This window comes from Triturus cristatus, chromosome 7 (assembly GCF_964204655.1).
Source record: "Triturus cristatus chromosome 7, aTriCri1.1, whole genome shotgun sequence".
Classification (NCBI taxonomy): domain Eukaryota; kingdom Metazoa; phylum Chordata; class Amphibia; order Caudata; family Salamandridae; genus Triturus; species Triturus cristatus.
Window position 1 is genome coordinate 482,404,393 of NC_140590.1, and position 27,632 is coordinate 482,432,024.

Genomic DNA, 27,632 nt, shown 5'->3' on the forward strand with positions numbered 1-27,632 from the left:
ACGGCCAAGATTTTCTGCTCAATGTAACTCTGCTTACCTCATATGCCAATCTACCGAGGCAGAGAAAGATGCGTCTTGGCACTCGAAACGTAGATTTTAGCAACCAGTTTGCTCAGCAAGTTTGTTAAAATTAACATTATTTGCAAAGGCCAAATGTCCACTCTGGTGAGCTCCCTTATGAACCTGCTTTATATTCTTATTGAGAATTGGTTCTAAACATCTTCTGTAGAACAGTATGAATTTGCATCTTTCCTTCATTCTGAGACTTTGTATGCTCTGTGAATGTTAATTTTTGTGATAAATATATTACAGACTTAGCCCAAACATGAGAGTGAGTTTTCACCTTCCCGGACCGGCGGCAGGGGTAGGTGATTCGGCGCAGTGACGCTGAGCTACAGGATAATTATCCTCGATGTGTCATAGCCCCGCCGGTACTGTTGAGGCATGAACAGAGGTTCTATAGGATTACCCTCAACTGTGTTTAGGTACTTTTCCTAAATATCAAATGTGGTAGGTAGATTGTGATAGTCACCAACCACAAGGTGTAGATGGTTTGCACATTTGCTCCTGATGAATTGCCGTCTGATCTCCCAGACGCTGTGGCAAGAAACATGTTGACCGTTGTAGAGTAGAGCACTATATCCTTGAACTAATACATTTGAGATAGAAGTTGCCACTCTAGTTTTATTTTAATCAGGTGGAGCCATTCTATCATAGTATCGCTTTGGACTACCTAACCTGCTTTAAATCGCACCTTCACTACAATACATCTACACTAGCCTAGGCCCCTCACCCACACCTCACCAAACGGCAAGGAACAAAAGATCTCCGCCAAAGAGCCCCATCATTGGGTGCACGTCGGGCATTGCAGCGCCGACCCGACGAGGAGCAGTCCCGATGATGAAGCATGACACCTAGCTGGCTGGGTGTGTGAGGGCCCTAGTTCCGAAAGAAGGAATTGCCCCTCCTCCTCTTCCAAAAAAATTTCCCCGGAGGACACCTTGTCCTAAAGGGAATTAAACACTTCCTAAACTCTCTGTACTCATCCTTTGGGTGACCCACCTAGGAACTGCATACCCTTCCTGTCACATTTTCATCTTTAAGAACACAAATGGAGAGGGGGAGGAAAAGCCACCATATGTCCTCCCTAGACTAAACACTTCAACACAAAAAGGTACAGTAGCTCAAGCAAGAAAGGAACGTCCTCTTCTATTCGGAAAGTCAAGTCGGAGCCTTATTTCGATGTCACAGGAATTATGTCAGATCATGTGGGAAGACCAATCTTTTGGAAGAGAAAGCCTCACACACAGTTTGTGTCATGCTTCATCATAGGTAACCAATTCCCACCCTGGTAGGACAGTGCCACCAGGGCAGACTTGACCTCCTGAGGGACTCGAATGAAGGATGGAGTTTTTAGATAAAGTTCAACTGGACAGATGGCAGGATCCAGATAAGTTAAAAATACCTTGTGGTACCCAGGTTTATCACCTTTAATGTTGGGGACCTCAGGTATATCTAAAATCATCAATTAGACGGCCAGTGAGGACAATGGATCAATCTATCTCCCTAAGGCAAAATGTTTCTGCCCTTATAGTTAGCCTATACAGGTTTTGGGCATTCTTCAGGGCCAAGCATCCCTAATGCACTGGCCTATTTGCCAAAAGACAAAAATTGGGGAAACCAAGAACCCCGGGTGAATCTTACCTGGAAGTAAGTATATTACACTCTAATTTAGGAGATACCAGCTCCCCTGCCTTAGAGGGAACAATGTCCTCTTTAGTCACACATTCATCAAGACGATAGCCTCTTGATGAAAACAATAAGAGTTTTTATCGACACTCCATTCCCACAAGGGTCTATGCAGATTTCGTGACTAAAAAATATATATTCACTTCAACTGTTTGAAGAAAATTATCATATCTAGGGGGTGTCATTTTTAGTTTATGGATGAGGGACATCTGCCCAAAATAGGATGTTGCCATTTCTGTCAGCTGCCTCTCCCGCAGAATCCCTTGTACTAGTGTCACATCAACCACAGGCTGGCCAGGTCACGGCCACTTGTTAAGTGCACTGCAACCCTCACTTCATTTCCATTCCGAGGACCTCTGTGCATGTTAGGGCAATTGTGTTTTCTATCTTAAAACAAACGCCCACTTTGATAAGACTGAAAGGGAAATGCACATGTTATTTACAGAACCTCTTAACTACACAGCTATGACAGTCCGTACTTTATAAGTCATTGCACTATTTGCATTCTATTTCAGGCAGGGCTCTTCGCTAGTGTCTGGTAGGGCAACTTCTGAAGTTTCCTTCTTCAAACAATGTCTATAGTTAGTAGTTCCGCTAACCAGACCTTATCCTTGAACAGAAATTCAGGGGATACATTGTGGCATCTCTCCTGACAGGGCAGGAAGTAAGCAGTTCAACAATTACAATTGAAAATTAGTAGAGATTCCGAGAATTGATACACTGTTGCTTCTTTCCGGGGGTGTGTTTGCGGGAAAATTAAAAAATATACAATCGTATATAGTGGTAAGGAATTTCAGGGAAAACAGTCTACATCCAGATTTACGGCGCAGATGGCTGAGAGGGAAACGAGAAGTAAGTGTAGACTGGCAAATGGAAGCAGATGTTTTAGGACTATGCTGTGGCTTCTTTTCGGCCAGGCGGGCCTAGCAGGGGAAATCCCGGCCATTGTTCCTGCACCGGTCATCCCAAGAGCTGGATCTGTCAGCAAACCAACCTCTACTCAATGACAGCAGCCAGGAAACACACCCAAGACTACTACTCCCGTCATGCTTTTGGCCTCCAGCACGCAGGCGCGGTAAAGGCTTTCCAGCAAGCCGGGGGGAATCTTGGAGCTCGGGAGGGTGCAGGCAGCATCAGGGAAGCAGCGAAAGCGAGGAAAGGAAACCCGGGGAGCCGAAACGGGGACCTGCATCTCTGTCCCTTTAACATAATGCAATAAAGAAAGACCGCCCGTTGGCCCGGAGGGCACCCCTCTGCTGTGGGCAGTTCTGTTGTATCGCTATATTTTTTTCGTGCAGAGACACTGGTAGGATGGGTGCTGTCAGCCTCTTGCAATCAGCCTGTAGTGTCCTGCTCTGCTGCAGCGCCGGCTCCCCTGCAGGAGACATGTAATTGCTGCTGAAGGAGGAAGGAAGGGGCCAGGAAAACACACCTATACATACATATATATATTTATACGCCCCCATTTTTTTTTTATTAATCTGAGGACTGCAGGGGTCGGAAGATGAAGAAACAGTTTAACCGTATGAGACAGCTCGCCAACCAGACAGTGGGCAGGTAAGAGAGCCGAACGCAGCATTGTTTTGAACGCGTGGTATTTATTAATAGTGCCCTGTTGGTTGCAGGGTTGCAATATGGAATGTGGGTTGGCTGTTTACCAACGAACACACTCAGCGACGCTTTGCAAAAAAAAAAAAAAACACGTAATATTGCCGAGACCCAGGGATGTCTGTAGGAATAGAAAGGAGGTGGGAGGGGCACCTCGAGGGTGGCACCGAGGGTCCTTTTTTTTCTGGGTGTGGTGGGCACTGGCAATTTCCTCGACCCATCTCTGGGTCTTATTAACACCCATCGCTGATGCTCAGTGCGTGAGTAGGTGTGTGCGCTGGGGAGCCGAGGAAGGCACGCGCTTCTGGCAGATTGGTGCACGAGAGGGAAAAAAACACTCAAGGTTGGGCGCTGCTAAGATACCAGAAGACACTACATTTGCAGGGCGAGGATTTTCTTTTTTCCGTCTCTGCTCTCCAGCTGTGTTTATAGGATATCTATAGATCTTTAGATCTTTAGATAGATAGATAGATAGATAGATAGATAGATAGATAGATAGATAGATAGATAATCTGTGAATAACTGATACGTGTGTTTAATGTATATCTGAGTGTAGACACACATATACACTTATACACAGTATTGGGCGTGTTTATGCATGAATGTCTGACAAGAAATTATTGCCATGAATCTGACCGCCGCTACCTTTGCTTACTTTGCAGACATAAATAATGCCTGTGCTAACAGTGAGTGAAGTCACGCTAATCAAGTCAACATGAATTATTGACACACTAACCCCTCCTATATGTGCAATATACATACGCATAAAGACGTCCTCCATGTAACAATTTATATGACTACGGACGCACATAAACAAGGTATATAGACTTTTACCTTTCTAAATGGCACGTGTGCACCATATGTATATGAAGAAAGAATTATTTATTTATATAATCTACAGGTGCACACAGCTGCACCTGAACCCTAGTATGTGGGATCTCACACTTAAGAGGCATGGAATGGTTATTGAAAATCACAATCCACCAGTTCACCGTGCTGCTCACATCCTCTGTGAGAAGGGTGTAGTATCACACTGTCTACTGTCAGATAAGTTCCTTAGGTTTTATTATGTACATTGATGAGAGAAGTAGCAGCTAACAAATATAACAAAACTTGGGCATGACAGGGAAATGTATTAGTTACAATTTACGTTAGTTTCAATCTATTTTTATGCCCACCAACAGATACATATAAATATGTATACATTCATTCCGGAGACTATTAACTCTAGGAGTTCAGGTTGGAATGAGTTCGAGCACAAGACACATGCACAGTAAGGTATTATGTGTTGGATGACCCGTTTTAATTTTGTTTTCTGCTTTTTGTACGCTCTCAGTAGGTCGGTGTTTGATTTGTTGTGTTTCATGAATCTTGAATGTATCCGGTGGCATTTTTTGTGAACATAACCAAAGGCAGAGCAGGAGACCAGGGGCAAGAATAAGACTAATGAAGAGTTTTTGGGTGGCGCGAACGCTTCCCCCAGAGAATTCTCTTGGGACTATCAATGGGCAGATATTTGGGGCAAAAATCCATACAATCTTTCCTACATATTCTGACCCCTGAAGAAGGAAATGAGGAGAACTGCACTCAGACCACTGATTTGCACAAGTATGTACAGGCAGAGCACTGATCTTTACATAGGATGTACCAGCTATACCCCAGGATTGAAGGGAGGGCACCCCACTACCCTGTCTCTGGAGTGGGTCATCTATCAGTTATCATTGGACAATGGTTTGGTTGTGTCTTCTGTTGTATCTGACATTCAGAATAGTGTTGTTGTTTGGCCTGGATTGGTTTTCATCGAACATCTCCACGGACAGCCTTACCTGCGGAATCAGTTCCATCTTGACACTTTGTCATAGTTCTAGGCAGGTGTGCAGCAGAGCGTCGGACGCAAGAATGGATCATGGTCATGCATTGCCGGCTTTCTCATAAGGTATCAGTCTATGTGTGAATTTATGTTATGTTACATTATTCTAAGTTATGTTATCGGCTTTCGCAACCCACACAATCAGCCATTGCTATGGCAATGCTCTTGCCCTGCAGTCCCAATGGGAGACTCTCTACACGGTTCACAGGTTAATCTATGGCAGAATGCTGTCACTGCCAGATTGTTGAAACAGTCACAAGGGTATTAATCACAAGCACGCAACGCTGTGTGGTAATGAAACGACCTAAGGAGGGACAATTGTCATAATGTTAGAAATCTTTGTTATGTTACAGGACATTTATGTAGTGCCATATTCCAATTAGTATAGCATCACAGCGCTATTACTCTTTATCACCTCAGGCACATACTTCAAGGCGAAGCAAAGCACACACGAATTCTCCCAGATGGTATGCAGCCAGATAGTAAAGACAATCTTGATAGACAGCCTTAAATAACACTGATATACAGCCAAACGCACATAGAAAAGCGTAAGCAGCATATCAACCACACCCACACTATTGAAGATGCAATTCAAACAATCTGAAAAAAGACTCCTCTGTGTGCACTACACATAGGCCCATTGTATCTATATACATCTATGCTTTCCCTCTTGCATCCAAGGATAATGTTGAGGGGCTGAGACCAAGAGGCCCCCGTAGAGCAGGGTGTGAGATGTGCGCCCACGCACCTCGCCCGCTGTTCTAAGACGCACATTCAGTTTTCATGTGTTAGCTGCTTCTTGTTTTTTTTGTGCAGGGATGGTTCCTTTCTTGCAGCCGGGATTCGCTGGACTGGAAGGCCGCTGGTGCACGCATCCCCAGCTGTGCGGAATACAAACCACAGATGAAACTTGCTGCAGGCATGAGGGAGGAAGGCTGTTGTTGTGTGGGGACGTGCGATGCCGTTTTTGAGCGGCCTGCGTTGCGTAGGGCAGAGGCAGTGATTGACGGCGCGCGCGAGAGCGGTGACGCTGTGGCGGATGAACGTTTGATGCGGATGGGTGTCCACAGCGTTGGTTACGTTTTGGCGCACGTGCGACAAGAGCAGATTGGATGGTGCCCGCATTACAAGCCACAGCGTGGTATTCGGTCGAGGGTTGTCGGATGGGCGCCAAGAATCCACCTCCCGAAAATGCAGTACCTCTTGGATTGTGGCGTCCCCAAGGGATCTCTGCAGCCCCGAGCTGGGCAGGCAGCTATCCAAATCACTATTTCTCATGAATTCCTGCTACGCCATTTCTGGCTTTCTCCTGTGATTGTAGAATGCCTCTCGTTGGGGGTGGTGGAAGTGTGGTGGGCACGTACTCTCCTGGGTTTGGTCGTCTTGTCCTTGTGCTGGCCATCGTTCCTCATCCACACCTAGCACGTTTTCCTGCCCAAGCCCTGAGGCTGAGGCATTTGACGGGGGTGGGGGCTGAGGCGGGCATTTGTGTTTTCACATACTCCCTGGGACCGCGGCCAAGCGCATGGTTTTGTTTATTGTTGTACAATGCGCGGTGATTTTGCAATAGTCGCTCTCCCTTTTTTTTATCTTAATGAGGCCCGCTAGACATGTTTTCTTTCTGCTAATGGAACTGGCGGAGAAGGGGAGGGACTCCTTTCTTTATAGCAAACACTACGGTCAGCTCCTTTCAGGCCACAAGCTGCAACCACGCAAGGACGGAATTGTGTTTCTTTTTTGTTTTCAAATGCATAATTCTCCTTCAAGAAACGAAATAGGAGGCGAGGCAGCTTACTGCTTTCACAGAATCTACAGGAGCCCTCCCACATCGGGGCATAATTCAGCAAGATTCTGCCATGTAGTACAAGCTTATGCTGGCTCAGTGCATGCATAAAGTTTGCTATGTCAGTATGGCTGTAGGATTACCACATTGCTGCCCCACAACAAATCTATGGAATGTACTTGGTGGTCATGGACATAGAAGAAATTCAGGGGCCTATTCTGCCAAGTGGCTTTAGCCCATTCGCTCAACATCTTCCCTGGCATTTATGTGCCCGATCGAACTTGAGTTCTAGCACAAATGGGCTCACTCCAGAGCATTTGCTCGTTGGAACCCATTGTTGCACCTTAGTGTTTTGGGTACGTTGACCATAAAGCTGCAGTTTAAAAACAACTAGGCCTTGGCGGTGAATTCCGCTCCGTTCGCAGAGTTTGCACAGTTTTTTGCACTCCGCGCTTTGTGGAAAGCGGAGCAGAGGTTTGTCCTTGTTCACGCTCGCCAACGTTAAGTTGGCATGCACGAGCGAGGTTAATCCAATGCTAGACCACCTCCCAGCAAGATTTTTTACCGCGAGCGGTCGCGGATGGTCACTACCGCTCACATTGAGAAACCTTCCGTTTGCGCTAAGGAAGCTGCCGCTCGAGCAGCAGAAAAAAGCAGTGCCATCTTGATCTGCGCGTGATGCAGTTCGTCCTGATTTTACAGCTCAGGACAGACACCTGGCACAAAAAATCAGCGCAAACAGCGTGAGGTAATGGACGCAACCACTTGCAAAACTCCCCTTAGCGCAGCAGTGCTTTTTCATCTCTTTGTGGAGTTCCGCATAGCGGAACGCCACCCAGGCCTAAAAACAAACTCCTTACTCCAAGTTCTGCACTCGGGGACATTTACAGAATTTGGAAGTTCATGACCCAAGTGTGGAATAGTTTCTGCTCCGATGTGGCCACACGGTGGCTTGGATCTCTGAATGTCCTAGTGCTCAACAAACCTCCTATACTGCATGCTTCCCTGGTTGGCCTGGGCTATACTTAAGGTGAAGACAGCACTCGTCTTTCCCACTAATGCGACTCCATGTCATGTTTCATGGGGCCATTCTGTGAAGCCCCCTAGATATTTGCCCTTTTGGAAATAACGACTTCACCAGTTACTATTGGTTGCTGCTGAATCCAGACATCTGAGATGTACCATGATAGTTTCTGGATAAATGACTATATTTGTGTAGCCAGGTCTTGTGAATCAGTTCCCGATGTATCCACTCCAGGTATCTGTGGTTGAGCCCATAGTAACAGCTGTGAACCACAGTGGTTTCCACTGTGCCTTCCATTGTGCCTTTCATCCTTATGAGGTCAATAAAATGGATTTCTTTCAGTTGAGCAAAAATACACATCTGTTTATGATCAAACTGAAAATGTCTACCTTGGCGGTCTCTGGGTCTAGCTGAAGCTTTCATAACTGTGAAATAAGCTGATACACATATGCATGACTACTTGCTAAGTTGTGTAACTTTTTGTGTACTACTTGAGGCATTTTCAGGCTTGCCTCCCCGCCCCCAATGTACTTTGAGCATGTTTAGCAAACACAACAATGTGGCTTGAGGCAGACCTTTTGCAAAACATCCTCAGAAGTCTGTTTCTGATTAGTAATTTTTTTTACAACATATAACAGTTTCTCTGTGCACCATGCTGTTTTACTCTAAAACTTGCAGCGGTCCAGACAGCCTCACGAAGGAAGCAAACATTTCTTTAATTCTTTAAGTCGATGGCGTGAGAAGCAAGGAATGAGGTATCCAGTGGGCTCTGTAGCTAAGAATGGGTCAAACCATTTCACACGAGTGGAGACAGCTTTGTGCCGCCTTTGCATGAATGCATTCTGTACGGGGCATGTTGTTGATGGTACAGAATGATAATGTGAATCAGAGGCAGACTGGCCTGTAGGAAATACGGATGACTTTACAGTAATGCCACCACTTGTGACAGGACAGCGGGGCATGGGAGGAGTCAGTCACATATCAATTATTTATGAGATCTGATTTAGTTGAGTCTGTCCTGGCCACACCTGCCTTTGAGAGACCTTGGGCTTGTTCATAAATAGAAATCCCTTCAGTTTCTTCGGAGAATTTAAGTAGTCACGGCCTTATTCAGGGTGTCTATGCCCTATATGCTGATATTCCACCCTTCAGTGCCATGGATGCAAAAATAAGCCACAAGGCTTTGACTCATCCACTCCTCCTCTCTGGCTGCCTATTCAGTAACAATTTCACCACAGACCCCTTCACTAGGGAACACTCCTCTTTCACGTGTCTGTCATAATCCATGGTAGTCTGATCACCATCCACACCCCACTTTCCATTGTCAACGTCCAACAAGAGATGCTTCCCCTGTAGCTAAAACCCTGCAGCCTCGCACTCCTCTCCTTCCTTCCTTCCTATAGTGTTCCAGCTCAGTATGGGACTCCTCTCACATTCTCTCATTTTTTCATACTCACTCCATAACTTAAACTCCCAACTCCTTCCAACTCAACCCTCAATTATCATACCGATGTGTGCACTCTACATGTGCATTTGTTTGCACCACCACTCGAAACTAGGTGAAACTAAAATCATCACATCATCTACCACCATTCTTGCCCTAAAGTGGACATCACTCTTGTCACTGGAACCCATAGTCCGTTAGCAAATCCACCCTTCACCGTCCGGCACCTTCACTTCCCAGATAATGAAAGCTCTGTCTCCGCCAACTATCGATTGACTCTCTCAGTTCTTCAAACTTATGCTAAACATTGAACTCTCATGTGATTGCTCATAATGCTATCTGGTATCCCATTACTCAAATACCTTGGAGGATCCTTATATCTTTTTCAAGTAATGTTTCAACTGCTTTTTCCAGTTTTTTTAAATGTTCCAGGAGATGATAATATTTTTGAGACTCAAGCAGTACGACATACACCTATTCCTGGCTGCTTCCTGCAACCATGCTTCTGCGGTCACCACTTCTTTGCGAACACTAGTCCCTTGTCACGCACCGTCCCCCAGGTCTCACCACAGCCATGTATGCTCATTTCATATTCTAAAGTTAAACAAACAGGGGTAACCCTATAACCCAAGGAACCTGGGCTTTATCAACAAAATATGAACAATGGTTCCAAAAGGGAAGCAATTATTTACACTTGAAAGAAATCAAACTTCACAAAACACAGCATTAGTAGATCAAAAAGATTAATCAATATTAGACAATGAATAATATTTGCAAAAAACATGCATGCAACAGACGGACTGGACTCCCTTTGACTTAAAGATGAATTCGGAAGACATCAGTTGAACTTGTGTCCTGATGCCCACAGCACTATAAGCTAAATTTCTACCCTGAAGTCAGGTCCTGGTAATCAGAGTATAAAGAGACCGAAAAAACCTAAAAATTAGACCAAGACGAATCAAGACCCTCTACGATTCTGGTAGTCCCTTCAGATTGAAATCGAGTGGCAATAACTGCAATTTGGGAAACATCTGTCTCGTCACCTGAATTTTAGGCTGTTATACACTTCCTGTGTCCTGAAGAAGACCCGATATGACTATGTACAACGACTGGTTGCTATAGGGTCGAAACGTTGACGGTTCTACAGTCCCGTATCAATTGGAATTCCTTGTATATACCATAAAATAATTAGGACATGTGCCTTACAAGGTTTATTCTTTATCCATAATTAAGCTGAGGACGTTTTTTGTGAATCTCTGCAAAAATTGTTTGTGTATTTTATTGATAATCACGTATATATATTGTAAATACTTGCATCTTCACTACTACACTTAGTCACCTTATTCACTTTGTCACTGCGTCGCTTCTTTGCAAATATTATTGTATATACAGCCTTCTTCATTTTTCGTCCATATTCCAATGAATTGATAAATGAGTTGATATTCAAATGAATCTCAAAAAATAAACTATTGTGTTTTTTGCAAATATTATTCATTGTCTAATATTGATTAATCTTTTTGATCTACTAATGCTGTGTTTTGTGAAGTTTGATTTCTTTCAAGTGTAAATAATTGCTTCCCTTTTGGAACCATTGTTCATATTTTGTTCATTTCATATTCTAGATATTTCTGTGACTTGTGACATTGTTGCTGTCACAATTTTCACGTACATCTCACTGCTCTAGGCATCACTGCCACAACACTGCCCAGTATAGATCCCACCTGAACAATCATTCATAGCTTGTACCTTTGCTGTCAACCCCTGTCTTTCCAAAAGTATTGTCCTCTGTGTGCCCAACTGCCCTCCTCTGGTCCCAATATCTAATAACACTGTCTCCCCAATCCCAAGCCATCCGCAATATTCAGGTCCTTTGTCTACACAGGACACACAGGATCACCCTTCAACTGGAGAAGTAACCTGTACCCTCTTAATGCACATTGAGAATGATGCTCAGCTACCATATCCTCCACTTGGAGTTTTGCAAAGAAATCCTGGTTCCTGTCTTGATCCAGACTTAGTCAGAAGCAGACATCTCATTGGCCAGAGGTTTTTTTAGTACAAGTTTGATGCGAATGATGTCGAGCTTTCACAAGATGCCACCTATTAGTTGTACTAAAAACACTCTTGTTCCTCTCCTTCACCATCTGGATTATTTTCTCAAACATCCGTCCGTTCCTATGTATAACTGACCCGTTAATTTGTACGGTTTATTTTATTGAGATAGTTGGCTATTCTAGAAAGATAAATCAAATTAAAGAAACCAGATACCATTATTGTATTGCAATACAAGTTACCCATGTTGAGTTCTTTTATCAAGTGTAATGCAAATCAATACAAATTCGAACCCTCTTATTGGTAAAAATCTGAACTTCAGCGAATAGTGAAAACGAATTATTTAATACAACATAATTTCAGTGAACGATGGTGAATTAACCACCACCATTAGAGTAATAAAAATATCTAAATATATGTGAACATGTTTTTATTTGTATACTTCTCTCTCTTTGGGGGCGTGTCCAGGTTTGGTGCTTGGATGTATAAAGATTGTAGGGCAGGCTAGCGTTACTAAATATATGCAGTTGAGTAGGAATTTACAATGCAAGGAATTTTAGATATGTCCGTTCAGCTCTTAAGGTGTGGAACGTCCTCCCACTAAACATCCCAACCTTCCCCTCTCTTCTTGAGTTACACAAGAAGTTGAAGACCTGGCTGTTCGAATAGTGCACCTCTTATACTTAGGGTGCGTATGTACATTTGGAAGGTTAGAGTGAGGTCATATGGGTAGGGTTAAGATTGAGAATATATGGGTAGAGAACCGGGAGTGCGTAAGAGCCAGTAAAGTGAGCATAAATGGGCAAGAGAAAGGGAGTACAAGGGGATAAAGAAATACTACATCATTGGATTAGTTTCATGCAGTTGTGAGAGGAATTTCATGCAAACTGTTTGAGTAATTATGTGCTGATGATTGTAGGAAAAGTTTCATGCTGATTTTGAAAGGAATTTCATGCAGTTTTTGGACTGTAGGAGAAAAAAATATGTTAATGCTATCGGTTACCAAATTCTTGCTAACTGCCAGAGCAATTTCATGTCAGCTATGGGAGCAATTTCATGTAAATTATAAGGCCAATTTGAAGCTTATTGTAAGAACAGTCTTATAGTTTCATACTAATTGCAGTATAACTGTTATTCAGTTTTAGAGCACTTTCATGCACTTTAATGTACATAATTCATGCCACTGTTAGATTCACTCTGATCAAAATTAATTCTGTTCATTTCTTGTAGATTTTGAGTGATTGGCTACATGTATGAAGTGACGTTTACCTCGGGAAGCCTCTTGCTATAGGTCTTAGCAATGTAGTAGGACTGTCTTCACTGCTTTCCTGAATGCAGCCAAGGACTCGTTTTGCCATAGAGCATCGGAATCAGAATACATTTTATTGTTTTAGTTAATTAAAACCATAATAATATACCAATAGGGCTAAATACATTACACCATAAAATATACATTAAAATGTACCTGCTAAAAATAAATGAAGTTGCTGCAGTATCACAAACATACAGTTAAGGTATAAAATCTAAATTGTTATACAGTACAAAAGACGTGAGACATTGTCTCAAAAGTGCTGTTGTGCTTCACCCATAACCGTTTTACAATACTTTCTCACATCTGAAAAGAGAGGATTTTACTATGTCAGTATGCTGTTTAGGATATACAAAATAGGTAAGTTATGCAATGCGTGGGATAACAAAAAGGAGACATGAACATAGTCTGTAAGGTGCTGTTGTGCTTAATCACAAGCCACGTGTTAGAGTTTTCTAGTACTTCATTAAAATTTTTACCAAATGACAGTTTAGCTGTGGGTCATTTGGGTCGAGGCATTTTAGTATAGCAGATCTACAGGTACGAATGCCTCTCGCATAAAGTAAATTCTTCAGCAGTTGGCGACGGTGTAGACTTAGCGCTGGACAGATGCATATTAAGTGAATAAAGTCCTGCATTGGAACTCCACAAAGGTTCCATGACTTCAGACCCTGATACCTCCAGCTTGGCTGGTCTGCATTAGACTGCAGCATTCCAAATCGTATTGCTAACAACTTGGTCTTTAGATGAGAAGAGAAAGACAGACCCAGATATGTTGCTGGTTGCAGTTTTGTATACGATTGTAAGACCGTCCATGTTGGATAGCCTTGCTTTGTCTTCTACAAATGAATGCTGCCTACCAGCCTTCTTTAGTGCTTGTTGAAAAGAAGTAAACGGTAGGTTCCGCTGCCAAAGGTCTACTGTGTTAGTAAGCTTTAGAGACGATTGTAGGTATTTCATGTAGGCGGAGTGGGGATCGCCTTGTAGTGCCATCCAAAGTGCGTTGTTTATTTGGTTTCCTCGGTTACACCAGACTTTGTACCAGGTTTTTATTGTCATGTATCTTCTATGTAGATACTGCTGTTGCAGCCCAAATTCTAACCGTACCTGTGCCGGTGAGGAGTTATAGGGTAAGGAGAAAACAGTGTTGTATACCTTTATTTGAAGGCTTTACAAGATCGCCGCGTCTTTCCCGTGCTGGATTTCGCTTTCATAGGCTATAATCCGTAGAAGTTTTGCTTTAATGAGGGCCAAAATTGGGGTGAATGATGGGCCATTTAGAACCTTTGATACTTAATGTGCAAGAACGTGCTGCACTATGGTCCTCTCCCTCACGTAATAAAATCACCCTGGTGCTATCGCAAACAAAATTCTGGCTACTCCACAAGTCCTTCTGGACCCCAGCGCGATTATTTACACTAGGCCTCAGGGGAGATGAGATATGCTGGAACTGTCGCAAGGGAAAGGGAGATCTTGCACATCTTATCTACTATTGTCCTTCGCTTAAAGCATTCTGGGACAAAATCTTTGATTTCATTAGTAAGGTACTGAACTGCACTCTAACAGCTTAATTCTCCTCCATCGTCACCGCATTCATGACCACAGGATTAAGATCAGATCACGACAGAGACCTACTTGACCTGCTTCTCACTGCCGCAGTGAAAATGGTCCTGAATAACTGGAAGGACACAGCCAAGACCTCATACAAAGGCTGGCTTAACTGGGTGACGTACCTAAGAGGCGCAGATAAAATTGCTCTGCAGAACTCACCCTGGAGGCAAGCAACTAGGGGGATGTGGGAGTCACGCAACACATACTTAGACTCTTACGAACCCCCTTGAATACAATCCAGCCCTCTCGGGGGGCACGGAGCAAGCGAATCTGGAACTCTGTCAACAAAGGGCAGAGAGACGCCAAAGGGAGGTGGACCTTGCTGGTCTGCCACTTTTCGCCGCAGGCTAACCCCAGCTTGACTCATCGCTACAGAGCCTTTCCCGTACTCTCCTTTCATTCCTTTCTTTACTGTCACTTTCTTTCTATCACCCTATACCTATTTTTCCTGAAAGTCATGTAGATGGGTTCAGCTGAACACATATCTCATGTACCTGTAATCACTGTAATACATACTAAGTTTGTCTGAATCCGCTAAATAAATGCTAACGTATCTGTTAATTAAAATTAAAATCAATAAAAAAAATTTGAAATTAAAAAAAAAAGATATTGAACAGAAAGCAATTATTGGCCAATTTCCCTTTTTCAACTGTGTCTTATTCTGCTTTTGAAAGGTTAATCGATTGTCCAAATATACCCCTAGGTATTTCTAACTTCTGAGAAATTCCAGTTCTATATTGCTAATTTTGAATGTAGAAGAAGCTCTACCACCTTAAGAGGTTGGTTTAATACATGAGTGAAAACACATAGATTTTGTGGGTTTTCACAAACTTGCACCTGTGAAACGGTCTGAGTTTATTTCTGGGAGGGCTGCATTTAGTCACTTTCCAGAGTGGGACGGGGCTGGGAACATCCTCCCAAGGAGTGAGTATATAAGGAAAGTGGATTCTCCTTGGGTAAAATGTTTCCGTCAGGTAGGATATGAAGTAACGTAAAAAAATACAATTGCCTAAATATGAAGAAGTTTTCGCATGTACATTTGTACACTATATAAAGTTAGGAGGGTAGAATGCCCTTCGCAGCGACGCAAGTATGGATTCATAAAACCTTTTCAGGTCTATCTGTGGCTGATTTTCAACATACTGTATCACTGACAATTCCCAAAATGTGGAATTCTGTGATCAGGAGAGGTAGTAGCTCTACGAGGCTTAGCTTCAGGCCTGCTGTTTAAAAGCTCAGGAGGTCGCAGCGCTGTAGCAGTTGTGTGTCTTTGCTCGGCACTGGCTGTGATTACCAACATCCCTTTTTCCACTGTGTTACCTTTTGCTAGCCCCTTCCCTGCTACTAATGAGAGGTAACTGGAAACAAAAAGTATTATAATATGTTTTTCATATTATCCGGGCTGGGTATATATGCAGGTGTTCTACTGCATTATGTTGTTTAGGTTGTTTCAGTTATTTCTTCCTAAAATGTTGATAATGGTACTGTTGGCACTTGGTAAATGAAGCTTGAACCATCCAACCGAAGCTTAAGTTGGTGTTTCAACATGTCCTTAATGCAGCAGCTTAGCCTGGGTTACCAGTACACGGGGCAATGCAAGCATTGCGCGGTGCAATTTGTGACCCTAAGAATTTTGCGCTCAGGGCAACCGCCCTTGTGGCCCCTCCCCGAGCTACGCCACTGCCTTAATGGCATCTCTTCAGTGACGAGGGGCATAGCTGGCAAAATGCAGCCTCTTTTTTTCTGCTTTTCTATCTCTTTTGCTCCGATTCAAAGTTTGATGCTTCAAAGGAACTCCTTGACCCCCAAAAAGCAATGGCTTTGCTAACCACTTGAAATACTTGCATGAATTGACTACTGCAAGTGCTACTCCTCAGAGTGTGTGAGTGAGGTCTGCCACAAAGGCTCCAAGCAGCAGGGAGTGTGAAGTGACCAAGCTACACAGATAAGTTGCATGAAGAAGTGCTAGTTCTCCGACAACAGCCCTATGACAATGGCTACTTCTCAGCCACAGGCCTCCTCTTCCAACTGAGCGGCCAACATTCCATTCACATCAGCACGTTTTAGTGAAAATTGTGAATAATACATTCGCTAGGGGTGGATCAAAAATGTGGGTTAACATGAACATACAAAACACAATTCTAACAATAATAACCTCAGTATGAGATGGCAGCCTTCAAATCCACTACAGAGCGCTCACATGCACACAACACATGACCATGACCAAAACACATATTTGGCAACAGCACACAGATACAAAAAGCAGTTAAATCGATATCAACATAGGAGTGGACCTTGAGTTATTTCATGTTTGTGTGATTTCTAAACATAATTGTTTGAGCCTCAAATATATCTCACATTTTAAGTGTGTTTATTTCCAGAGAATCTGAATATGGCAGTTAGTATTTATTTTTTTATTGAAAAGCTGTTCTTTTTTCTTAATACCTTTGGTATAGTTTGATAAATAAGCACAAAACATTCTAAAAAAGGTAATTCAATTTGGATTCAGCTTGGCAAATGTCCTGCAGATATATGTACCATTAATTTGTAGACCCTCCTTGGGTTCACAAATTCCCTAAGAATTTGCACCCACAATTAAAAAAAAAAAAGCATGTCATTGGATGAGAGAGCTTTTTCTCATTTCGTTCATTGCAGATTCACAAATCCGGCTTCGTGTTCCAGAATCCACCATTCTCTGATTGGCTGGCTTTCACAGAATAACTACTGTTTTGTATACTATTACGCAAAACGGTGCACCGAGCACTATGCTGGAAAAAATAAAAACAAAAATGGTTTAAGTGAGCAACTCAAGCCTATCCTGACCCTCCCCTAGCCCCGTCCCACCCCCACAGGTCTGCAAGGGCAGATTGCTGGAATTAAAATAAATCATATAATAATATTTTTATTGCATATTTGTGAACCCTCTGCTTCATTTGCAGTTTCTCCTGTTGGCCCTACTGGATGTCTCAGGATTTGTGAATCTGGAATTTTAAACAAAATTATCGTGCACACTACTATATAATCAAAAACATATACATTTACTGAAAAGCCTACAGTTCTAGTAACGTTTGTATATCTTAAAGGACATTCATGTTTACCAAGTAAAACTGAAAAATCACTGACATGTGCAAGTTATGTCTGACTCTGCAATCCATAACATGCACAACAGCCCCACGCAAGTTATTACTTACACACTGAAACCAATGCTTATGACCTCACCCTTAATGTAAGTGAGGTAATTAAAAAATTCATAATTGACCTTTCAGATTACATATTACATAATGATTAACACTATCAAGGAGGCAACTATGAATATAACATTACTCATTGGTTTGAGTATTTGCTGTTATTTATTGAGCTTGTATTATTAGAAGTTGTTACTTATTGTTAAAAATAGTGTGAGGTAGTAAATATCACATTTGGTATGCAAGTTATAGAAGCACGTGGCTGGCACAGTGCCTGTGAGCAGACCAGGCACTGTGCCTAAAACCCACTATGCCCTAACCATTGCTTGTTGACATAGGAGTTCACACTTGGCTAGATGTAAGGCATTCCCGGAACACAGAGCCCCCTATGTATGTCCAAAGGTGGAAAGCTGTGTGCAGTGGGTTTCTAGGAATAGAGGTGAATGCCCATATCCAGTCGTGCATGACCAAAGGATGATCCTAGTGGGATCGGTAGCATTCTAGCATGTGCCCACATTCAGCAGTACACAGTCTTCGGGATTTGGTGGCTTGAATGAACCCTGGTGCAGGTTTTGTACACATAGCCAACTGAGCAAGGCAAAAGGCCATGCATGGTGTGTTTTCTGGCTTTGGGACTGATGTGTGCCCTATTTATAGACAAAGCCCAACACCAAGAGCCTGCAATGCACATGCCAAGTCCTGTACCTAGAGCCTGCTACAAACAGACAAAGGCCATGTATAGCAGACTGGCATTTTGGCTGGCAGAGAAACATGGCTGCAGGCCAATACCTGCTATCAGAGCCCACTGTGTATGGCCTTTGTCCTTGTGCAACCACTCAGTGGCAACGGGCTGGCACATTTTCTAATCATAGGCCAGGACCGGTGGCCTGAAACCTCCTGCCAACAGCCTACACATTCTCCTATACTATCATGGAAACTAAATCACAAAATTCACTAAAAACACCTCTTAATGATAAGATATGGATAATTATGCTTATAAGACAATACAATTTGTTTAAAAAAGCACACATGCTTATTACAAAATCATAGTTAAAATGACTTTATGGGTGGGATTTTTTGCATTAAAAAACCCTGCAAGCCACCAGTCATGTAAAACCTTAAATGACCCCCACTGTTCATGACCTCATGCATGATGTAATGGTTGATATCACTGCTGTCATTACCGATCATTGTTGAGCTGTGAATTTGTATATATCTAATAGAAACAATCCTGATTTTATAGCATTAATCATATGATTCAGCATTTGATCCACTAGATTGTTTCAGCATACATTAGCATTACTAGCATAATTAGCATTACTACAGGTGATGGCTTCAGTTGCTCTCCCCTCTAGTGCCAATTTTTTATTCAATGGTGATTCTTTTTTGAAGAAGCAAACAACAGCTATGGGCACAATGTTTGCACTCTCTTATGACAATTTATTAATTATTTTTGCAAGTACATTTTTGGATTAGATTTACTGGTGATATTTTAACATTTTGAATATAATTGATTATGCAATATTACAATGCTGTTAGATACTAAACACAAATTAAAGTAACCTTGAACTATCTATGAATTGGAGTAAAAGTAGAATTGTATTTAGGTAACTGGCGTGCTAAAATGTGGAACTAATTACAACTGTTCCCAGGAATTCCATGGCATATACATTGAATCTAATATGTAAATGATGACTTAGAAAATTGTTTATCTCCAAATCAAAATGCATGTATCAAGTGTTCAAAATGTGAGACTTGCACTTTTGGCAAAATAACACAAATTAATCTCGTTTACAAAATATTTGACACTGAATTATGTTAATCCATTTCTCGCTAGACATGCAGGAAGTATACAATTACAAATATGCAACAGTTCCAATTAATACCTGTGGAACACGGCTAGGAGTCTTGAGTAATAAGCACTTGACTATATCAAAAATGTTGAAGCAGGTAGGGATCATTTTCTTACAGGCTCACTTTCTGAGGAACACAATTAGAATATCATTTAATTCAAGGACATTGACATAAAGCCTACCAAAATGTTTAATTGTGGTTAATGGAATTCAAATGAATTAGCATAAAATAAAAAAACGTAAAGCAAATGCAAGCAGTGGTTTACATTTTGTCTCACAACTCTGTTAAGGTAAATCACAAAAGATTTTATGTGAGTGCAAGTCAAAAAATAGTTCCCAATTGTGAACACTTCATTCTCAAGGCACACTTTTATGTGTGCAGATGAAACCACACATGCTGACTTGCACATTTCTTCAAAAAGAGGGTAGTCCTGTGGGAGTCCACAACAGGTGAGCTCATCTTTCACCCTTTCTTCCTTTGACTTTTGCAATGCTATTCTGTGTGGGTTAATAGCTAAGGGTCTGATTTAGGGTTTGGCGGATGGGTACTTCTTCAAAAATGTGACAGATGTTCCGGCTCCCTTATTACAAGTGCCTCATGGTATAATCTGATATAATGCACTTGTAAGAAGGCGGGCAGGATATCCATCATGTTTGTGACAGAGTACCTATCTGCAAACTCTAATTCAGGATCTAGATTTTAGTGAATGCCCAATTTGTAATTATTTGTGGAAAGTGGCCTACTGATTGTAAAAAAAAAAAAAAATGAAGTTGAAAATAATCTGGTGGATTTATATTGGACATACATCTGGTATAGATTCACATTTCTTAATATTTTGCTGCATTGCCTCCTCTGATGGTCTCCTTATTAAATTCTATGATTTCTACACTGATCAGCTACTCTGAAATAATTGTCTTTGTTATACACTTCTGCATTTGAGGCCGGTTATTTCCCCTGAACCAAGAGTGAAGCTTTATACCACACACAAGGCTGAGACTCCTCCCTTCATATTGCATCATATGGGTCCTTTTCAGTATTGAACACAGACTATAAAATACTGAAAAAGATTCTGGCTACGAGGTTAATGCTGGGCCTACCTATGTTGATCTATATGAATCAAAGCTGATTTATTCCAGGAATAAGAAGATTCTTAAATTTTAGATTAGAAAAAAAATACATGCTGCTCCCTAACACTGGTTCGATCGGCCTGCATATTGCTTGACCTAGATATGGTATTTGACACTGTAAGTTGGCAATACAAATTTAAGGTCATGAAAAGTCATCTTTTGTTCAGAATACAATATAATGGCTAAAACTATTGATGCAGAACTGTTCGGGGTAAGAACAGGCAAGCACATCTTTTCTTCATAAAAAGGGAATAGGACCACTTAGCAGGGTACCAGCTGTCCTCCCTACTGTTTGCTTTAGCAATGGAGCTGGTTACAACCAGATTTCACCTGGAAGGGCACGAAAGGGGCATCCAGTGATGGATGAAACCCATTCATTGTCACCATGGGCAGATTACATGTTACTATTTATTACAGATGTGAGGTCCAGATTGGTCAGGCCTACAAGACTTTAAATAAGTGTTCAGTTTTGGAGTTAACCGGTCAAAATTGTAATTGCTTCCCATTAACCCTAATATGCCTGGGCATAGAATAGACCTTGGGGGAGGGGAAAGATTAAGCGGGAACAAATTAACTTTCATTATCTGGGGGTTAGAGTCTAGTAGTCAAAAGTAGATGAACCAGATGGAAATCTGAGTAAGGCTGTAGGTATTCTGAGATCTCAGGCAGGATTTTGGAAAATCCTGCTGGTGGCCTTAACAAGGAGTATCACATTAGGGTAAATGGTTCCGCTCGTTTGTTTTCTTTATTATTTTGTGAATCTTCCACTGTGGCATTTTTTAAGGAACTAGACATGATGTTGGGTGACCTAGACTAGAGTTCTGAAAGGCACAGGTTGGCAATGGCTAAACTAAAACTTTCAGTAGAATGAGGCAGCTTTGGCACACTGAATTTTGAGATTACAACTACAGTGGATGGCTTGTTGGCTGTTATGGAATTCTCTGGCAGAAACTAATTTGAAATCCCTCCAGATTATAGAGGGACTACTGGATAAGCTTTTCTCCCCTATACTCATTTGTTGGGGGTATGCCCCATCTGGTGCAGGTATCAATAGAAATGTTAAGCAGAATTTAGGAATCGCAGGGGTAATACACTGTATACCACAGCAATACTGCTGCTCCTCATTCCTAAACAAAAAAGTTGTTTTACAGCAAGAGAATTAGTCCATTGGGAGGAGACAAGTATTATGACATTGAGAGAATTGCTCTATGAAGGTCATCTTGCCTTTGAGATACAGGTAGAACTAATGGAGCTCCATAAGGGGCAATTTCTTACCCACAGGGATTTAGCTCAGGCAATGCAAACATATCACAGGATCGCCGAGCACAAGCTTCAAATGGAAGCGTGACACCCTGTTGGCAATGGTGCAAGGCTGTCCAGCTGGTACCATAAGGCGGTCATGGGCCATATGGGAATATCTATACTTACCTAGGAGCAAAATAGGATGCCATGGCAGGGTGAGCATTCCATGACAGGGAATTTGAACAAGTCTTAGCCTAACCATATACCATATCCTGCATCACCAGATTCATGTATATTCAATTTAATCTACTGCATAGGGCTCTCTAACCACAAGCAAAATTAATAGTATATTTCCTGGAATAACTTCTGATAGCCCTGGGTGTCATGAATAGCAAGCTGGGTGTAAACATATGATTTGAGAGTGTCCCGAAATAACTGGATATTGGCTGGAAGTCATTGATATAATAACAAACATAACAGGTTTCAAGATCTTATTAACATGGAGGGATGTATCCCAGGCCTTCTTCAGTAATCAGAAACACACAAAGCAGATGTTAAATTCATAGATTTTTCCTTGCTCTTCACTTGGAGGGCTGTTACAATGAAATGTAAGAATCCGGCTTCCCCTTCGCTGGTCAAATGATGGAAAATGGTTTTCTAGGCCAAACTGTCCGTACCGGGCATCAGATGTTTCCCTAGGAGGATGTAAGGGTTGGGGCCGGTTTGGTTACTGTTGTGGTTTTTCAAAGCACCCACTGCAGAGTTCCTTGGATATCCAGAACAATACAAATGTCAAGACAACTTTGTTGATTAATCTTCCTGCTGGAGAGAGATCGAAGCTGTGTATAGTGGCAGTTTTGACTGATCTAAAGTAGATCAAAAGGTAAATATGCCTGCTGCAAAGAACTTGTGCCATGCAGATCACAGAACTGTATTTTATGTGCATAGCTCATTGCATTACTGCTGTTGTCACTGAGATCCTTTTGTTGCTGGGAAGTTCACCGGTTTCAGTCATAATCTACCACAGTGAACTATGAAATGCCATTAAAAAAACGCATGCAAACTGCATGGTACAGGTTAGAAAGTTCTGTTTTTTTCAGAGTCTTTCATTATACTAATGTTGCTAAAAATGGTTTGTTTGGATAGAAATAATTTGTTATCAATAACGCCAATGCTAACCACTGTGTTACATTTAGAAACACGAGTTTGTGCTTCTCCAGACCATGCACTCTTAAAAAATGCCTGGCAGTATAGATGACATATGAATCCCAAAACTCGTAGTTCCCTTTGTCTTACGTAATATTTCCTATACACTGATTTACACACACATTATTCATTGCCTCTATGTCTATATGCTATAAAGTGCTCCAACTCCCTACACTGGTATGAGAGGTGCTATAAAAAAAATTACATACATGTGATAAGGGGGCTATGGAGAGATAGGGGAACTGTTTAAAGGTGATTGGGAGGGAAACATTGAAGAGCCACAACAAAGATTGTCATATCATGGTGCCAGATCCTCATTTACTATGCTTTAAAAACGAATATACTTGAATATATAATGAAATATGTTTTGTAAAGTGCTGTATTTATGCCAGTTTTCGCAAAGCCTCCTTGTAGTGGTCAGGCTCGCTGGCTGTGTTTACTCCCTTACGCAACAGGGCCTGGTCTGATATAATTTCTTAGGGCTTCTTTGGGTTCCCAGTCCAGCCATGGTGGTTATGCATCAGGCTGAGGCAGAGAGTACTGCACAGAGAGGGAATAAGAGGGCTCAGAAAATGTCCCATAGCCCGACAGTGGAACAAGCTGGTTTATAATTTAAGAAATGAAAATAGGGATGATGCTAGGCCACTGTGAGACTCAAAGGGCCCGATTCACAGAACTAACTTAAGACAAAATCCTAAACTTACTACCATTTTCGTATTCACAGAAGGCACTTACTCATTTTGGTATTCACAGAAGACACTTACTCACTTCGGTATTCACAGAAGTTAGGAGTCCTAACTTTAGGACTCCTAAATGCCTTCTGTGAATACCGAAAGTCTTAAAATTAGGATTTTTCTCAATTTAGTAGTAGTAAAGTTTGGACTCCTAACTTTAGGACTCCTAAATGCCTTCTGTGAATAACGAAAGCCTTAAAATTAGGATTTTTCTCAGTTTAGGAGTCCAAAAGTTAGGACTCCTAACTTTACTACTACTAAATTGAGAAAAGTCCTTATTCTAAGACTTTCGGTATTCACAGAAGGCATTTAGGAGTCCTAAACTTAGGAGTCCTAACTTTACTACTACTAAATTGAGAAAAATCCTTATTTTAAGACTTTCGGTATTCACAGAAGGCATTTAGGAGTCCTAAAGTTAGGAGTCCTAACCATGCTACTACTAAACTGAGAAAAATACTAATTTTAAGGCTTTCGGTATTCACAGAAGGCATTTAGGAGTCCTAAACTTAGGAGTCCTAACTTTACTACTACTAAATTGAGAAAAATCCTTATTTTAAGACTTTTGGTATTCACAGAAGGCATTTAGGAGTCCTAAAGTTAGGAGTCCTAACTATACTACTACTAAACTGAGAAAAATCCTAATTTTAAGGCTTTCGGTATTCACAGAAGGCATTTAGGGGTCCTAAAGTTAGGACTCCTAACTTCTGTGAATACCGAAATGAGTAAGTGCCTTCTGTGAATACCAAAATGAGTAAGTGCCTTCTGTGAATACCAAAATGGTAGTAAGTTTAGGATTTTGTCTTAAGTTAGTTCTGTGAATCAGGCCCAAAGTCATCAAACAGTGATAGTTCATATTTTTCAGTTTGCTTGATTGCTATTAAACACTATAGTAATCCTCCTTCAGATGGGCTCCAATTCTCCCAGATACTGTTAGCAGACCCCTGCTCAAACATTCTGTATTGTATCAATTGAAGTGTCCTCCAAGCCTGTAACAAATTGTTTCACCTGTCAAGTTTGTTTTTGTTGTGAATGTGATTTCTTCACTTTTCTTAACCCCTTCCATGCCCATGACGGAACGGTTCCGTCATGAGCATCGGTTGCGCTGTGCTCATGACGGAACCGTTCCGTCATGGCCCCGCCCGCGCTCGAACCCTTCAGCACCGCTGGGGAATTCCCGCCGCGCTGAAGGGGTTAATGTACAATTTAATGCCAGTCATGTCACAAGAGAATGTGAACAAGACATGATTGTTTAATGTAATAAACCATAACATCAATATCAAGATGACTTTAAAAAAAACGAACCAAATTTGTTTTCTAAGTGGGTGATGAGTCACTGAGGAATTGGCGATCGTTTTGAATAGGTGTACTTGATTGTTCATGTATGGTATTGAATGTACGAAGCCAAAAGTTGATGGTTAAATAAGTTCATGATTGTATTTAAAAAGGGTCTCTGTAACGTAATTAATTCAAGGGTTAACTGAGTCATATTCAACTGAAGCTTTTATAAAAACATCAGAACTGCATGATGAGTCTAGGACAATCACAATCATGCTTATTGTCACACGTAACACATTAGAGACCTTGAGGTAACTCAGGAGAAATAAAATGTCTTTCTCTGATTATTACTCAGCTGATGGACCATATCAAATAAAATGAGCTACTAAATAGGTGAAGATGTGAAGTTTATTTTTTCTTGTTTACGGAGGAAGCCTATCTGCATTTAATGGTGCTTTGATACCGCTACAGCCAACATCATAATAGCAACCTATATATTACAGCGGGTGCAAGAGGTTTTGTGGAGGTCATAGGTTTTGCTAAAAAATCACACGATGCTACAATCTTTTTTTATCATCCAGTTTCTTAGGAATGATGATGCCTTAGAGCAGAGCTTTCCAAACTCTGTGTCGGGACACAGTACTGTGTCACCTGACATGTGTGGGTGTGTCGCGCGATGAGCATAGCTACCAAGGTTTCAGATTGCCTTGTGTGACGGTTTCATAATGTCAGGGTTATGATGAGTGACATTTCAATGACTATGAGAGACACTTTCTCTCGAGGAAAGCAGCAGCAGCAGCAGAGAAACCGACAGCAGAAAAACCGGACTCCTTGTTTTTTTTGTTTCCTCAAGGTGTGCACTGCGAGCCAAGGCTAACAGAAAGAAGTGCAGCCGCAGTTTAATTACCAGCTCACGCATCAGCTGAGTATGTGGCTCGTCCTTCCTCTTGGCGGCTCAATTGCACCAGTAATGCTCTAAACGGAGCTCTAACTCCGGGGTTTTGATCAGCTCCCCCACGTCTCTGATGCGGGGCAGGTGGGCTCCCTCCGCGCTGTTTTCCATTAGGCCCACTTGCTAGTTGTTGTCTCCTTCGGCATTTGTTCGTCTCGCAGCTGCTACGAAGGTCCGTGTGGATACCGCTAATGAGATGGGTGATTGCAGGCACTCGTTTATTCTCTTTGCTGTGCATATGCATTTCATTTGCATCAGGATGCGAGCCGAACAAAGTGCAGGGCAAATCAAAGCTAGTTCACTCCAGTTGTGTGGAGAAGTATCCTATTTGTGGACTTTGTGTAAATAAAGAAAAACAGGGAGGGGGAACTAGCTTTGCCCTGTACTTTGTTCGCCTCGGGGGTAACCCTCCGCTCACCCCCGCCCCTCCAACAACAAACGCAGAAGAAAGGAAAGACGGTCACACCCGATAACCACTCACCTAACAGACACGGAAACACGAATCATCTCAAACCAAAACTTGCAGTAATGTTCCAAAAAAGTAGTTTCCCACAGTAATTTGAGATCGTTGTGTAACCCAAGATCCCACTAACTGATATCTCAAGAAAATGCAAGTCCGTTATGAACTCCTTTAGCTGTGGAGCGAGTCCCCTGTGATTAGTAAAAGAGTGACGTGAGGGTTAAAGTAAGAGTGAACAAGTTGGGCTGTGAGAGTTGGGCTGTGAGGGTTGAAGTAAGTGTGTGCGAATCTGTATGAGAGCCTTGCGTCACGCATGTACCACCTTACAAGGTGCAAAAGTGATGTGGGATTCACATAAATAAGCCCCCAGGTTCGCAATTGTTTTCTGCGACACACAGGCCCGGCTCTCGGATTCTTGCTCAGGGAGGGCCATGTACAAGGATGGGTCGGCCACGAAGATGAATGGGCAGTGGTACAAAGTATTTCAGAAATCTAATATTTTAGGTACTGACATTGTCAACTTTTGCCATTTTAACACCATAAACACCAACCAACAAGGTACCTACTTCACTTTCCCTGCTTCACTTCTGGCTTTGTGGAAGGAGAGGGAAGCAGCATATAGATTGGCTGCAGCCTGCTTCTGCTCATGTGCAGCAGCAGAAACATTCCTGCTGCCACACATCTCTTTGCAGCTTTTCATGTTTAAAAAAAAAAAAATTGTCAGCTTTGCAGTTTGCAAAGCACTGAAGTTTAAAAATACAGCGCAGTAAGCCCTCTGACAACTTTGCACACACCCTAATAAATAATGCAGACTTTACAATTATTTATCCTCCCTTTCTATGCACATGTTCATTAAAAAGCACAGCTAAAAACTGAGTTATGGTTTTGACAAAAGTGCAAAACCAAAGAAACCCACCCGTTATGGCCATTCTCAACCGGGCCTGGAGTTTTCGCCCATCTGTTTTGAGGCCATCGAAGCTTTTTCTGAGATATTCCTTTTTGGCCATTCTAGCCTCTCGCAGTCTTCCCTGTAGTGGTAATACTTCCAGCATTCACTTCTCCCCCTTAATGGACTGCAAACTGTCAGCGGGGGATTTGATCACAGATTAATCGAGGATAGGTACTAGTAAGTTCAGTTGGCCCTGTG

The 27,632-nt window shown here is 42.0% G+C and overlaps 1 protein-coding gene across 4 annotated transcripts in view; it reads left to right on the plus strand.

Moving 5' to 3' along the window:
• The first annotated feature begins 2,860 nt into the window (after positions 1 to 2,860).
• Positions 2,861 to 27,632, plus strand: part of ARHGAP44 (Rho GTPase activating protein 44) — a 481,248-nt gene continuing 456,476 nt past the window's right edge. For all 4 annotated transcript variants that reach the window (XM_085616812.1, XM_085616814.1, XM_085616815.1 and 1 more), the window contains exon 1: positions 2,861 to 3,306. In XM_085616812.1, coding sequence (XP_085472938.1) covers positions 3,254 to 3,306 — 53 coding nt within the window. In that variant the 5' untranslated portion in view covers positions 2,861 to 3,253. The remainder of the gene's footprint in view (positions 3,307 to 27,632) is intronic.